Here is a 15,350-nt window from a genome sequence, read left to right as displayed (position 1 = left end):
GAACGATGCTTCCTTATTACATGCTCTTGCTTGTTTGCCGACCCATAAAACTGGCCCCTAGAAAAAGGTTCAGGCCCAAGTGCTGTTCTCTCCGGTTGAAAGATTCTCTCAAAGCAGCTTTTTCAATCTGGTCGCCTTTGAGGACTGACAATCTGCCCTGATGGGACCCCCACGGAGACCACTAGATTGCCTGGAGCAGCACCGAGACATCGTGACTGCTGGAGGCTGGACGTTTCTCCTGAATTTCCAAGGTAAGCTTAAGTTGGGCACTGGTGCTCCGCTGGTGCCAACCTCTCCCTTGCACTTTTGTCCATTTCAGGCTCTCTGGATGGTTAGTTTCCAATCGTCATGAGAGCTGACGCACCCTCCTGACAGCCTGAAATTGACAAGGCCAGCAAAGATACAACAATCCTGTAGAGGAAGAAATGGAAAGACAAGCTGTGCAGGACTGTCAAATCCTGTACAGGAAATTGTCGGTAAGGTTTATCATGGTGCGGGCGAGCCAGCCTGGGTGGCCAGCTGCACAGTCCCAAGGTTGCCCCTAGAGGAAAGCAAGGGTAATGCACTTTGATTCTACATGGAAACCCCTGGAAAGGATCACCATAAGTTGGAATCGACTTGATGGTGTGTGCACATGCATGGGCGGCACACACAAACACACTGACACACACAATGTATGTATGAACCGGAACGGAACTAGATCCACCACAACTGCAGATATAAATCTCTGTTTATATGGACTTTGTTCCCTATTGGGGTTATTTCTTTTTTTAAAAGCATAATTCATTTGCATATCATACCAGATAGAAATATTATCCACAGTTCAACAGTTTTCTTTCTTTCTTTTTTTTTAAAAAAAGACTGCATGGTTCTGATTGTGACATCCTGCTGCTTTCCTGCAGAAAGGAGACCGAAAGCGGAAGACAGTTCAAGTGCTGAAGCGCAGCGCAGCTGCTGTTCGCAAGTCCGTGGCAGACCTCGTCCTGAACGAAACGCTTCTCGGGTGGCCGGCGCAGGAGGGCGGCTACAGCTTGGCATTCCGGTGGAAGGCTGGAATGTGAGCCGCGGCATAGGCGGGCTGGCTGTGCCATGGCGAAAGGGGATACAACCCGTGGCGTAGCGTGCTGTCGTAAGAGGTGGGATAAGGGACCAGGCTGGCCCCCAGTGGCTGGCAGAGGTCCGAGGGCTGCATAGAAGCCGTTAACAACGGGGTCGGGAAGGCTGGGATAATGAACGGACTGATGGAAAGCGACGGGTGCAGGGAGGGCGACTGTCCCTTCAAAGGCTCCCCGGGGCCGCTGAAGTTCACAGGAAGCCTCACCATCATTCCCTTGTACATGTCTTGAACCTGAGGCACAGGAGCTACGGGGAAACCCCGACTTGCAACCGTCGCCTTGGGTTTCGCCACCCCTTGTGGGCCCTTTGGGGAAGGGCTGCGCTCCACCCCAGTGCCAGGCTCCATGTCCTGCACGAAAGGGGAGACGGCCCTCAGCTTCTTGCCGTGCCGGTAAAAGTCCTCTTCGGCCGCTCTCCTCCTCTTCGGCCCCACGCTGCCCGCCTCGGTCGGAAGAGCCGCCTGGCCGGAGCTCCTCGAGATTTGCGGACTCACCTTGGCCAGGTTGGCCGCAGGGGGCACCCAAGAGGGCTTGAGGTGGGGCAAGGGAGAGGGCCCCTTCTTGCCCCCGGGGCCGCTCTTCTGGAAGGCGGAGGGCGGCTGGCTCTCCCCTCTCCAGGACGCACTCAGCAAGTGGGTCGGCCTCCGGCGGAGGTCTTCCGGCTGGTCCTCGGGACTCCCCTCCCTCTTTTGAGGGAGGCTGCCTGACATCATGTTCTTTCCAAGTGGCTGATAGGAAGATGACGACGCGGCTGGGGCATCCCTCAATCCAGGATAGTAGTCCCCTGGTGCACGAGGATGATGGCACCTTCCAGGTTTTGCAACGTCACTTCTGGCGGAGCAGAAAGAGCTGCCGAAGGCAGGCGGGTCAGGCGATGGGCGACCCCCTGAGCTGCTGTCCTCTGTCTTCCGGGGACCTTGGCTGTCCTTGGGGTTTGGGGACACTTTCAACGTTCCTTCTTTCCCTTTTGAGACCGGAGAGGAACCAGCTGGGCCCCCGCTCCCCTCCACCTCCACCACCTCCTTATCTTGCCCCTGTTTATGGCAACGAATGCTCAACCAAGTCCCAGCTTCCGGGCCCGACCCGGAGATGTCTCTGCTCCTGGCCTTCTTATACTCAGGGCAGTGGCCGAGGTGTTTCTCGTGGCAGTACAGGGCTTCGTCCTTGCTGACCTGAGCCAGAAGCTTCTTCTTGGCCAAGGGCGACATGATTCCGTGGTTCCCTTTGAAATAGAAACTGGAGAAGAGCCGCTTGTAGGTCTCGGAGCAGCTGTGGGCCCTGCAGTTGCCACGGCAGCTGTCGACAGTCTGGCTTTCCGGCGTCTCCTGCCCGTTCGGAAGGGCGAGGCAGCCTCCCGTTCGTTCCTGGGGTCGATTCTGCTGCTGGAAACCACTGCCGGGTTTAGGGTCAGAGACAACCACCTCGGGAGTCTGTTTTTCTGGCAGAACCACCTGCAACGAAAGAGAAACCGGATTGGGTAACATCCTTAAAAGAAGGAGAAAATATGGAATAAATGAAATGCTTCCACTTTTCTGCCAAGGGCAGGAAATTAAGGCTTCTGGTTCTCATCCTACAAGGTTCAGCTTAGGATACAAAGAGTATTCTACCAAATTCTACTGCTGCTAAACAGAGGGATATACGTCTTCTGAGCTGAAAGAGAATTTCACCAGAATCATCCAAAGTCTGCCTCAAAACACCCCTGAATGCTTGGAAGTACAGTGGTGCCTCGCTTAACGGGTGCTCCGTTTGACGACGAAATCGCTAGACATCGATGTTTTTGCGATTGCAAAAGCGATTGCAAAACGATGTTCCCTATGGGGGAATTTCGCTTTGCGATGATCGGTTCCCTGCTTTGGGAACCGATCATCGCAAAGCGATGATTTTCAGCCTGTATAGCTGAATCGCAAAGATAAAATATTATTGTCCACGTATTTTCTAAAGCAGTTATGTGAGGCCGTGAAACCTGGCTTCTGGCAAAAAACCCTTCTTCAAATGCCCTGTTGATATGTGAGATTTCAGCAGGTACTGCACACCCAGTTCCAAGTCAGGAGGACTAGAAACTTGTCCAGGTTTTTTTTTAAAAAGAAAGAAAGAAAAGTGAGATTCCCAGGAAACCTGATATAATTTCTCAAGACCAAGCACAGTGAGATGCACCTTTCCCTTTCCAGGTTTTAATCCTAGAGGACAGCCAGCTCACCCCACCCTCATCATTCCGGTTATCCTGTCTGCGGTTCTTTACTCCCTATCAAGTTTCTCCTGTAACCAGGATGTTCACTCCAAATCATGGAAAAGTGGCTTTAAGACAGTGGCATCAGTAGCCCCCGCGGACTTGCTTGGGACACTTGATTGCAACCTCCTCTCTTTATATTATCACTACACTCTGAATTAAAGAGCTGGCTAGATAGCTTAGTGGTTTTGGTATCTGGGTGCAGAGCCAGAGATTGGGAGTCTGATTCCCCACTTTTGCCTCCTGGAAGAAGAGCCAGCCTGGGTGGCCTTGGGCCAGCTGCACAGTCCCCAGGGTGGCCCCTAGAGGAAGGGAAAGGTACAGCACTTCTGTGTATTCCCTACCTAAAAAACCCTGGGAAAGGTCACTGTAAGTCAGAACTGACTTGATGGCACAAATGTTGTTGTTGTTTTTGAATCAAAGAGGCTATCCAGTGGAAAGAAACAGAACTTGCAAAGACGGGTTCCTTCCCATCTTTTTTTTTTTTTTTTTTTTTTTTTGGCTTCTGATCAGACTCTGAGCATCTCCAGAAAAACACAGCAGTCGCGGCAGGAGAGGGAAAGTGAAAGTGGAGGCACAAGGAACTGTTAAGGAGAACAGACAGGCGATGTGATGTTCTTTATTCCCCGGGCCATCGCCAGAGGGCAGTCAAAGCCCACAAATTTGGGGACCACAGGGTTGGCGTCTGGAAGCCTCCGTCATCCCAGTCCAGGCAGCGCTTAGTCCACTTACTTTGGGGGACTAAGATACTGAATTACTTCTGCAATCCTACGAAGCACGTTTTCCCCCCAAGTTCTGGCCTCAAGCAACTCCACGGTGGGGGTGGGGGGTGGGGGGCCCAGCCTCACCTGGTGGTCCCTCGCCTTCTCCTTTCTGGCCCTCTTCTTGTCGGCCAGGCTGCCTCCTTTGTCCCCCTTGGGCTCCTTCGAAACCTTGTACTGTTTCCGGGGCTTGACGGGGGGCAGAGGTTTGTCATCTTCGCCCTTCAGGTGCCGGACATACGGGAGGACCAGCCTGCAAAGCAAAGCAGAGGCCCAACCCATGAAGTAGAAGTTTGGGAAACAGTATTTTATTTATTTATTTATTTATTTATTGGACTTATATACCGCCCCATAGCGCTACAAGCACTCTCCGGGCGGTTTACAATTTTAATTATACAGGCTACACATTGCCCCCCCAGCAAGCTGGGTACTCATTTTACCGACCTCGGAAGGATGGAAGGCTGAGTCAACCTTGAGCCGGCTACCTGGGATTTGAACCCCAGGTCGTGAGCACAGTTTTAGCTGCAGTATAGCGTTTTAACCACTGCGCCACGAGGCTCTTTTCTGGCTAACAAAACTCTACACACACACACACACACACACACACACACACACTGACACCCTCTAATGAGGTCCAAGAATTGGCTTGTGCAGGCTTGAGAATGTTTTCGCATGAAATCCAACAACAGAGGAATGCCTGAGAAGCTCGCCATCACTTCAAACCAAGTGCCTAGTCCTCATGACTATGAAAGTGTGTTTGAAGCACACAGGCAACACCTCCGGTCCAAAGTGACCATTGGGACTCCCGGCACGGCCAGCCACCCTTTCTCTCAGTTATGTCGTTTCTCTGCTGCTCGCTTCCCAAAGCCAGTTCTTGCCAAAATGGAACGAACAAAAGGCTGTATATAAACTCCAATACTGAAACTGAAACAAATTAGGTCCAAAACTGAACATGCTAAAGTGGTGATCTTTATCCCTACAGGCTTTATCAGAACAGACAGTTATTTCCTTTCAAACGAATCGATCTGTTGTTGTCCCTCTGGGCCATCAAATCTCTTCCAACCCCTATGACTGAGGGATCTCCAGAAGGTCCGGCCCCTCAACCGCCCGGGTCAGCTCTTGCAAACTCAAGCTTGTAGCTTCCCTTATGGTATCGCTCCATCTCGTATTTGGTCTTCCCTCATTTCCTGATCCATTAATGGCACTTCAATAAAAGCCAGCGTGCTACCAGAGGATTCCTTTTGAAGATTACAAAGGCAACAGTTTATCTCATGATAAACTATGGAGTCTGAGAAGGAAATTCACAAAAGATCAAGCCATTCTGAGCTACTGCATCAAAATGAAATGAACCCCCCCCACACACACACACACATGGTTTGACGACACCTTTCTTAAGATGACTGGTAAACGCTCAACATAATGTTGGTATTACTATGCAAAACAAAGTCAGTTCCACTCATGGACTCCAGTGACAGTCAATCCAGTAAAAATACGGCTGACTATGTGGATTTTGGAGCTCAGAATGATAAACAGTAGATAACCATTTCCCTTTCATTTCACTACAATTAGAACACACCAGAAACAAAGCAAAAGAAGACCCTCCCTTCATGCACACCCAGACCGCTTAAAATCTCCCTTTGTGCTAAAGGGATCAAATTAACAAATTTCAAACCATTCACTTGCTAGTTGAAAGGAATTTGTGAATCTGACGGCAGGCTGCAGGTCATGAGATGCAAAATCTAACATGACGTGGGCACAGGGCATAAACCTGTGTCTCTCGGTTCGCCGTCTTCCCTGAAAGAAGACAAAGGGAGAAAGTCCATCACCTCTCATAATGTCTCCGCGTACAGGTAGCGGCGCTGGTGCTCCCGGGACTGCCCCCTAACATGTCGTAGACGTTCTTCCAAAGGCGTCTCCCAGTGACCTAGAACGGAAGGACAGTCCATGAAACCGGAGATCAAGTGCAATTATGCCCTGCTTTGCGTTCTCTATCACCAATTTACGGAGCCGCCCAACAAGGGGATACAGCCCACAAAGGACAGGAGAACTCACGCTGGCCCGAATTTCACCAGGGGTGAACGTTATCGCCCGGGAAGGAACTCTACACAAAACAGGCTTGTTAGAGATGCTGGAAGGCAGCCGATCTCAGGAGACTGATCCTAGCAAGCAGCTCTGAAAACATTCCCAGAAAACTAAAATCCCAGCCTTTTCGTTTGCAAAACAAAACTGAAAGGAAAGAAAAAATGAAAGACGCCAACCCCATGTTTTTATTCAGATTTGCTGAGCATGTGGACACGTTGAGTTCCCAGCCCTCCTCCTGGGTTATGGAGTTATTCCCCCTTGTGCTAATTCTCTGTGGATTCTGCATCACAACATGACTTCGAGGGAGCAACTATCCTGTATAATAAATATAATCTCCTTCCCAGAACAGCCTCTGCAGTTTGGAGGCCACAGCACTGTCCTACCTTACAGCGACAGCGTAAAGGTTTGCAACGTAAGTGTGGGCCGAGGGCTCTAAATGCTAGGAACGCAATATCCCTAGTCTCTTAACAAAGCGCTGTGCACTGAAAGCTGGATAAAAACCTTCTTGTTTCAGGCTCAGACCAGGCATTAACTGGAATATATCTTTCCCAGATTCACAGGCTTTCCTTCCCACCGTGGGGTTACCTCAGACCTCAGTGGCTCAGCAACCCACCCCTTTTCACATTTCCGCGATCAACACAAACCGATGCACGTTAAATGCAAGATACGTAGGTGACGGAAACAATGTGCTGTGACAAACAGCTGTCTGTCTCTGGGGATTTTAAGAGAGTACCTCTACCTCTTGCCCCAAAGGGACGGCCATGGCATGCCTGCCGATTCACAAACCGTCCAGTCCTCCATTTTTGTATGGCGTAAACACTGCTGTCGTTGTTGCTCCTGCTGTTAGTTAAGAGACCCTCCTGCACACATTTTAACTGGGCTGGAGACCAGAGGGGCAACTGTGCTGTGGCCCAAGCCAAACCATCAGCTGGGAAAGGCCATTGTTTATGGACCGTTTGCTATGGCTTCCCAAGAGCACGCAACACACACCGTTATGCTCGGCTCTCGTCTAAAGCTCTTTCTCAAGTTCCTTTCCAAAAGAGGCAGGTTTAAAAATATACAGAAGGGAAGCGGGGGTGGGAAAGGAGATGCCTATCTCTGTAACCTCGAAGTTGAGCAAACTTCCCAGAAGTTTGGTGGTGAAAACTTTTTCAAAAGCAAAAAAACCTGATCAGGGTATGTCTTACCTTTTTAACAGTGACAAGTTCAAAAGACCTGAAATCTTTACATTTCCTGACCTTGTTTCTGTGCATACTTTTCTTTCCCTTATTGCTTGGCTGTCGTGATACCTAGGATGGTCAGTCTGTGAGGTTGGGAGAGAACCTGGTTGCTCTTTGAAACAGTGGTTTTCCAACTTGGGTCCTCAGAGTTTGCTGGGGGGGGCAACTTCCCGATTCCCTGACCGCTTATGGCTGGGGATTCTGGGAGTTGTAGTCCCAAACAGCTAGAGAGCCAAGAATTGAAACCTCTGTTCATACTTCCACAACAGCTAAAGCCTTAACTCAATACTGTTCCCATTTTACGGAAGGCAAAGTGACATCACAATTAGAGATGTACAATTTCCATTTAAAAATTTTTTTTTTAAAAATCCCCCGTTTTTCCCCTGGAAAAAAAAATTGGAAATTTTCAGAAATTTTGCATCTCTAGTTACAAGTCATTTTAAAATGTATTTTATAATGTTATAAAGTCCTTTGTTAATTGATGAAATCCTTAAGAGACAGCAGCTCCTACATAAAGAAACTAGAATTTTTACTTACCAATTCATAGGCCCCGAGCTTTTCTACAACTTTATAGATCTTGAACAGGTTAACTGGGGGGGGGGGGAGAGAGAGAGAGAAAAGATCCAGGAGAAAACATTAGGAATCAAGAGCAGAAGGAGCACAATACAGGTCTCTAACACAAGAGGATCTACACAAGGGCCGTGATTCTACAGAAAAGCTGAAGAAGGCAGAATTAAGTGCTAATCGTCAGCAGCTCATTAGAGGAAAAGGAGGGTGCCTCTCAGAAATCTGGGGGCACAGCAGATTTCAGTGCACAAGTATCCCCTAATGCAGAACCCAGCTTCTTTGAAACCGCCTGGGCCAGCCACCTCTTTATGTCAGACTTACTTCATCGGACGGTTACGAGGACAACGTGGGGAACAGGCGGTTGGTCTAGGTGGCCTTAAGCTCATCCGAGGGACAGTACAATAGAAAATATAAATATACAAGCAGCAGATAGATAAGAACTGAAAGCCAGCCAGCCATTCAGAAGAGCACCGGGTGCTGCAGACAGACGTAGGTAGCAGCCACGGCACGGATACTAGCCAGCAGAGAGACCTTTGAGGCTAATTTTATCTCTCTCTGCACAAAAAAGACATGCATCCCTTTTTATCTCCGGCAGTAGGCACAAAGAGAAAGAAACCAGAAGGCCCTCCTGCCTGGGAAAGGACTTACTCTGCTTAAAGCCGAGGTGAGGGACCCTCTCGATGGGTGTGTGGCGGTCCTTCATGAACTTGTAGAGGTTGACCAGGAACGTTTGCTCCTCTTCCTTCTCGCCGCTGAGCATCTGCTCGTCTCCTGAGTCGTCCGCCAGAACCTTCGGCTGCCCTTCGGAGGGGCTCTCGCGCTGGGAAGGGGGAGATGCCTGAGGAGGAGAACCACACGTGGAACCTCAGCCACCAAAGGTGACTGCAACATCCAGGCTCAAAAATACACCCTGCTAGGAAGTCCACACCTTTGTCCATAGCTTATGCCGGGAGGCCCTACCCAGAATGCAACGGTTCAGAGGACTCCAACGAAAGATGACCCACACGGAGGCAGCATCGTTCCCAGAATCCCCCAACCTGCACAGCCACGTTGTCTGAGGCATCGTTCTTCTATTTTCTTTCTCTCCCCAGAATTCTAAAAAAGCTCTTTCTTCTGGGGAGTGGGTGTGATGGTGGTAGTGGGTGAGGCTTGGAGGCCTCTAATCCAGCGGTTCCCAACCTTGGGTCCCCAGATGTTCTTGGACTGCAACTCCCAGAAGCCTTCACTACTAGCTGTGCTAGCCAGGATTTCTGGGAGCTGTAGTCCAAGACCATCGGGGACCCCAGGTTGGGAAGCACCGCTCTAATCAATGATTCTCTGCAACTCTGCCAAGCGCCAGTTTCCAGGAGCCTCTCAGAGAAACCCAAGGAGTCTAAAATATGATAAATGTTTATAGAGAGCTGGTGTGCTTTAGTGAACAACACAATGGGTTAGAACTCAGGAGACCTGGATAAGAATCCCCTCAGCCACGGACATTTGCCAGAAGGATAGCAATGCTAAGTCACTCCTTGAACATCTCGCTTGCTTTGAAAACCATATTATGGTCTTGATTTCATCAGCATGAAGATCTTAGAACTGCAGAGCCAGAAGGGACCCTCGAGACCATCCAGTCCATCCCCTGTCAAGGAGGTCCTGTGGGGAATAGAACTCCCAAACTGGGGAGACCTAACCACTGAACTGCTATCCAGCAGTTCTTCATGCCACACGACAACTTTCTCTAAGATAACAACACCTCATATCTAAAGCAAAGGAGGGGCCATTCAAAGCACAGTGTCAGACACATGGGGAGCCAAACCCAAAAATAATCAAACTGGCCTTCTCCCAAACCTGGAAACGAGGACCGAGAAAACACAGAAACACCCTCCCACCTTTGGCAAAAAGGTGCTCCTCATGCCACCACCTGACACTTCCTTCTACCAAGCCAGACGCTTGTTCCCTCCACCTCTGTTCTACCCACACGGAGTGGCGCCAGCTTCTTATGGGTCTAGGCAGGATTCTCTCCTGGCCCTAACTGGAACTGCCCAGAACTAAATCCGGGGCCTTTAGCAACCCGAGGAGGTTGAGCATCCTTTACTGAGCATTCTTGACTACACTCCCCAAGCATGTTGAAACGCAAACCAGCTCTTTCGGAGCCCACCTCCAGATCCTCTTAAGCACAAAGAAGAATGGCGGTGAATCGCGCCCGTGTCCTCTTCCTACCAGGCCCCAGATGGAGAACCCATACGTAGGAGGTGCCCGCCGCAGGGCCCTCTGGCTCTTGTTCTCGGGCTTCAGAGACACGCTGCCTCTGACCCCGGAGATAATCTAGATGAGCATCACAAACAGGGACCCCCCCCACCCCCACCCCTCAACGCCATAAGCTCCATGAACAAATCTGATGCCTCTCCAAAGCCTTCTCTCAGAGTGCTCGGCTTCAGCGTGAAATTAAAACCAAACCAAACACCTCGAGCAGTAATTGTCCATTTGTCGGCCTTTCACGGTGCCTGACGTCTACCCGCAGCTGTCTTGCTCTGTCAGAGGCAGCCCGGCTTCTAACCATTCGACGACACAGCCCTTGAACCCCAAACTGGGGCCGGAAACACAATCCTCACGACCTGCTGACTTCCATGCCCCGTCTCCAGCCTTTTCTCCCCCCTCTTTTGCATCCCCTTCATACACGCAACACGGCTTCAAAGGCTGCTGTTTTTAAAAACCAGTTTCCAATTAAAACAAAGCAAAACATCCCAACAGCTTCTTAGGAGATCCAAACCATTCGCTCTTCTTGCACAAACAGAAAACAGATGGAGTCCTGTTTTGGTTCTGAACAGCTGCATAAGCCGGAGCATCGAAACCCATGACCTGCAACCCCGGAGTCAATTAGCAAAGGAAGGGAATAACGAGGGAATGTTTTTCCCCAGAGAGAACAGCAAAGACCGCAGGAAATGTTTAATTAAGTCCACAACCGTCCTCTTCTCCTCCAAGCTCAAATACATCTTAGAGGAAAGCATCTCCTCTCCTGTGGAAATCCAGCAGTTCAGGGGTAAGGCACCTGCTCTGAAAGACATTGGGCAGCAACGCCTGGAAGTACAGTAGTGGCCCGTATAGCGACGATAATCCGTGCAGCAAAATCGTAGCTGTACGGATTCGTCACTATGCGGAAAAAAAGCGCCCATAGGAATGCATTAAAACCCGTTTAATCCGTTCCTACGGGCAAAAAACTCACCTTAAAGCAAAAATCCTCCATACGGCCGCCATTTTCGCTGCCCGGTAAGCGAGGAATCAGGGCAAAAACACAGCCGGCAACCATTTTGGAACTGCCGATCAGCTGTTCTAAAAACATCGCTATGCGAAAATCGGTAAGCGAAAGCTTACCGATCATCGCAAAGCGATTTTTACCATTTAAATCATTGCAATGCGATCGTTTTTGCGATCGCAAAAAATCGTCGCTATGCGGATTCGTTGTTAAACGAAGCGCTCGTTAAGTGAGGCACCACTGTATTCCCATCTCTTCCCTAAAGGGCCTAGAATTCAACGCTGGATAAACAAAACAGAAATTGGTGTCTACCACTTTGGGGGTTGAGCTATCAGGCTGACGCTTCTGGTATATTAATTTTTCATATATTTATACCCCACCTTTAAGCTTCTTCTTTTCCTTTTAAAGCCATCTTACCAGTAAGGAAACAAGAAAAAAAAATACAATATTTAAAACACAATGAGACGCCATAAACACTTAGGATCAAACCATACCCAATATTAAATGTGTAGCACTGCACTTAACGATCCTTCTTTTTCTTCATTTAGCTCCTCCCCTATTCCTTTTTTTGAACCACAAACCAAGCATGTGCTTCTCTTAGCCAGATTGGGGCCGGCATGCACCAGCTGGCAGGGTTTAAAACCTGTTTCTGGGTTTTATTTTAATACTCACCTGAGTACAGTGGTTTTAGAAGTGGCAAAATTCCATTAGCACTAAGGCTTTGTTTTGTTTTGAATTGCACATGGCAAAGGGGTACAAATTTAAGTAATTAAACGGAAGGGGCAAGGTTTAAAATAAATCTCTCTAGTCCATCCATACCCAACAAGTCCTGATATAGAGTTGGATCACATAAACCTGCCTTGAAGGGGGAAAAAAATACAGATTTTAAATTACGTGCTACAGATTCAACCTAAGATGTCATTCGAACCCGAAACACTTCTATTATTATTGGGTGTTTTTTTTAAATCTGTCGATACAAAGATAGTAACAAGCCAAGCCAAGCAAAGGTGTTTCATGTCTGCTTAATTCCTGCGGGGTCCCTGTGTACCTTCAGATGAGCTCTGAAAAATGTTTGGAGAATTGTTTTTCAAGTATGGGATTTGTTTTCTGTTTTTAAACAGAAATGTGGAGCAGGGACAATAGAAACGGACCCCCCTCTTTAAAAAAAAAAAAAACACGCTTTTCAGCATGCAGAAAATATGCTCAAAGCCAGAGATGGGAGATAAGGACTCAGTTCGGACCGCAGAACATCTGTAGCATCCAGCGGATGCGGGTCTAAAGAAAGTTCCCCCCCCACAACTCCAAACTACCGCAAAGTGTGGCACACAACCCAGAGAGCTCCCTGCACAGAGTGGATCTGCCTCTCCGCACTACACACACACACACACACACACACACACACACACACACAAAAAGCACAAAAGTGCAGCTGCCTGATGCCATCAAGAGCTGTTTTTGTGGACAGGAGGCAATTTATTAGCTCCAAAGAGTCCTCAGCTTGTTCGGCTTAAAGGGAGCGCGAGAGATGCTGAGCGGAGTGTATTATGTGCAGGGCCGGGCCGGCGGCCAACTTGGTCAGGGTGCTGGCAATGTGTAACAACACAAGAGGCTGTTTCCAGGAAAACACAACGGCACAGATTTTCGCTCTCACACTACCTCCCTCGTGCTCCCTTGGCTACGAACCTCTCTCTCTCTCTCCTCGCTCTTTTGTGCATTTGTTTGTTCTAAATTTTCCGGAGTTATAAAACTTGTTGCTATTTTTGGTCAAGGCAGCTGCTTGGCTCCCAGTGCTTCTTTTTCTATTCTTTTCAGCCGCTCACGATAGAGCCGTGTTATTTTAGCTGCTGAGCTATTTACGGGGCCTGGGGGGTTTGGTGTGGCTCTTTGCTTCCCAAACCAAAAAAGCTAGTTCCAAAGGCGCAAGAGGGCCACGCTGACAGCGCTTCAGTAAAGCTCTTTCAAGCTTTATTTCTCCCGACGACCGCTCCCAAATCTCAGCAATGAAAAACCCAGAAACAATCCCGAACAACCTGGAAACGCTGCCTGGATTAAAGCCCAAATCAAAAGGCAATGGAGGAAGTGTTGACTTGTCAGTCAGCCATGTTCTCTGTAGATGGTCTCCCGTACATGGGACAAGCAACTGGATCAGGGTCTGAAGATGCAGAAAGAAAGCAGCCTTCCGTGACCTCTTGCGTTCCATCGGAGATACCATGATAGACGAAGTGGGTTGGCCACAGTCGATGCACTGGTTCCCCTACCGCTTCTGCTCATATAGGTATTGCAAGTTTACCACCTGGTGGGGTTTCAAACCTGCATCTGGGCATTTATTTTAATGTACTGTGGTTTTAGAAGTTGGGGGCATCTTCATTAGCAAGCAACTGTTTGCACTGGTGCTTAGCAAAAGTGAAAAGAAAGGTGTCAGCAGAGATGATAACACGGTCATCTCTTCTGAAATGAGAATGATGCACCTCCATCTATGCCCACCGAAGACACCCGAGGTCTTTGGCCACGCTCCTTCCAACTCTCAGGAAGGCTACTGCTTGCTTCCAGCCTTCCTTGACCACAGATTATTCCCATTGCTATTTTTGAGCCAAACCCACCTCAAAATGTCCTTGTGGAGAAAACAACTGGAGGGAAAGGAGTATCAAATTGAGCACAGAGGTGTGTTTTACCGGGGGGTCACCTCTTCACCACAGGCCACGAAGGAGCAGCTGCCTGCTGATGCCAACCTGTTTCTTCTGGGGAAGAAAGGCAGAGCTTTGAAAAATTTGCTGGTGCACCCGTGCCCGAGTTTAGAAAAGTTTCGGGGAGGGTTGTCGTTCAGGTCCCAGCATGCCAGGAAAGTGGGTTCTGGCACCTGCCATCCAAAGGAAAGTTACTTTTCCAAGCTCCGAACCCAGTTTTGCATGACTCACTCCACCTGTGTCACGGCTGGCCGAAAGCAGTCCGCAGAGATTCCCGGGCGCTGAATGGAGATGGTGAGTTTTCGCCAGCCCGCCTTGCCAACAAGCCTTGTTGCGGACAAAATGTCCCACCGCTTGTATTATTATTCACATCTCTAAAACCATTGAGGTTTATTTGTGGGGGGGGGCAAGAAAGGAGAAGGGCCACCGAGCAAGACAGGATTGAGCCTCGGCTAAGATCAAGGATAACAGCCGCAAGAGAATACACCTGGATCATCAAGCCTTCAGAGCGACCCACATGTGTCACAATTCATTTGACGCCGATTCTTTGTCCTGAGGTGGGGAGGAAGAGGAATTGAGCAGAGAGGGTTTCCCCCAACCACCTATTTCACAGCAGCCTGAGCGATTTCTGGGCAAAAGAGAGAGCTCATTTCAGAAGTTCACACACCTCCCTTCGACCCAACTTCTAGATAAATTTGTATTTTCAGTTTCGTTCTTCGGGTGTGAACCTTGCTAGCTCGTTTTATTTTAATCTGAGCTCTCATGGATAAAATCCAAGGTGCCCACAACGTTTTTGTCTTTTCCCCCTCTGTCCCTTTATTTCAATTTTTTCAGTTGTTTTTGCCTGTAATGCTTGCACAGACTAACACGGCTACCTCGTCTACAGCTACCATCTCTGGTTTGATGATCTCCCTCCATCTGTTACACACACAAAAGGGGAAAGAGAAAACCAGACAATAATTTCTATATTCCCCACCGCCGCCGCCAACATAAAGATCTACAAAATCAGAGCCTCCAAAATTTTCTAGGGGCTCTTGACACTCAGCTAAATTGGGCATTCGTATCTCAAACATGAGGCCCAAACAAGCCTTTTTGGCCCAAGCCTGCAACTCCTTTGCTGTTCTCCTCGTGCAAGCCACCATCAACCAGAAACTCTCTTGTTAACCACTGTTTCTTGCTTCGTTCCATCCAGGTAACGATGAACACCAGCTTCAGAACCTGCCAACATCCTACATTAGTGTGTGTTTAATCCCCTGGCTTGCTTCAGTGTCAGCAAGCAGGCTTTTCTACTTGAACGGGCTCAGCATATATTGGCCAGCCCAGGAAACCAGGGTTACCAAGAAGCCATGATCTTCAACCAATTACTGTACAGTTTAAGACAAATGTTGTCAGTATCTCATATCTTACATCACGAAGCCCATTTCCACACAACCCCAAAGTGTGTGTCACTGTGTTATTATAT

The 15,350-nt window shown here is 48.9% G+C and overlaps 1 protein-coding gene across 4 annotated transcripts in view; it reads right to left on the bottom strand.

Annotated features, from left to right (window-relative positions):
* Positions 1-712: 712 nt before the first annotated feature.
* ARID5A (AT-rich interaction domain 5A) overlaps positions 713-15,350 on the bottom strand; it is a 28,935-nt gene continuing 14,297 nt past the window's right edge. For 3 of the 4 annotated variants that reach the window (XM_072979200.2, XM_078379673.1, XM_020780203.3), the window contains 5 exons: positions 8,621-8,810; positions 7,943-7,995; positions 5,930-6,027; positions 4,191-4,356; positions 713-2,566 (listed from right to left, as the gene is read on the bottom strand). In XM_072979200.2, coding sequence (XP_072835301.2) covers positions 1,025-2,566; positions 4,191-4,356; positions 5,930-6,027; positions 7,943-7,995; positions 8,621-8,810 — 2,049 coding nt within the window. In that variant the 3' untranslated portion in view covers positions 713-1,024. The remainder of the gene's footprint in view (positions 2,567-4,190; positions 4,357-5,929; positions 6,028-7,942; positions 7,996-8,620; positions 8,811-15,350) is intronic. The other variant, XM_078379674.1, reaches the window with a different exon arrangement.

This window comes from Pogona vitticeps, chromosome 8 (genome assembly GCF_051106095.1).
Source record: "Pogona vitticeps strain Pit_001003342236 chromosome 8, PviZW2.1, whole genome shotgun sequence".
In the NCBI taxonomy this organism is placed as follows: domain Eukaryota; kingdom Metazoa; phylum Chordata; class Lepidosauria; order Squamata; family Agamidae; genus Pogona; species Pogona vitticeps.
This window is presented reverse-complemented; position numbering and strand designations above follow the sequence as displayed.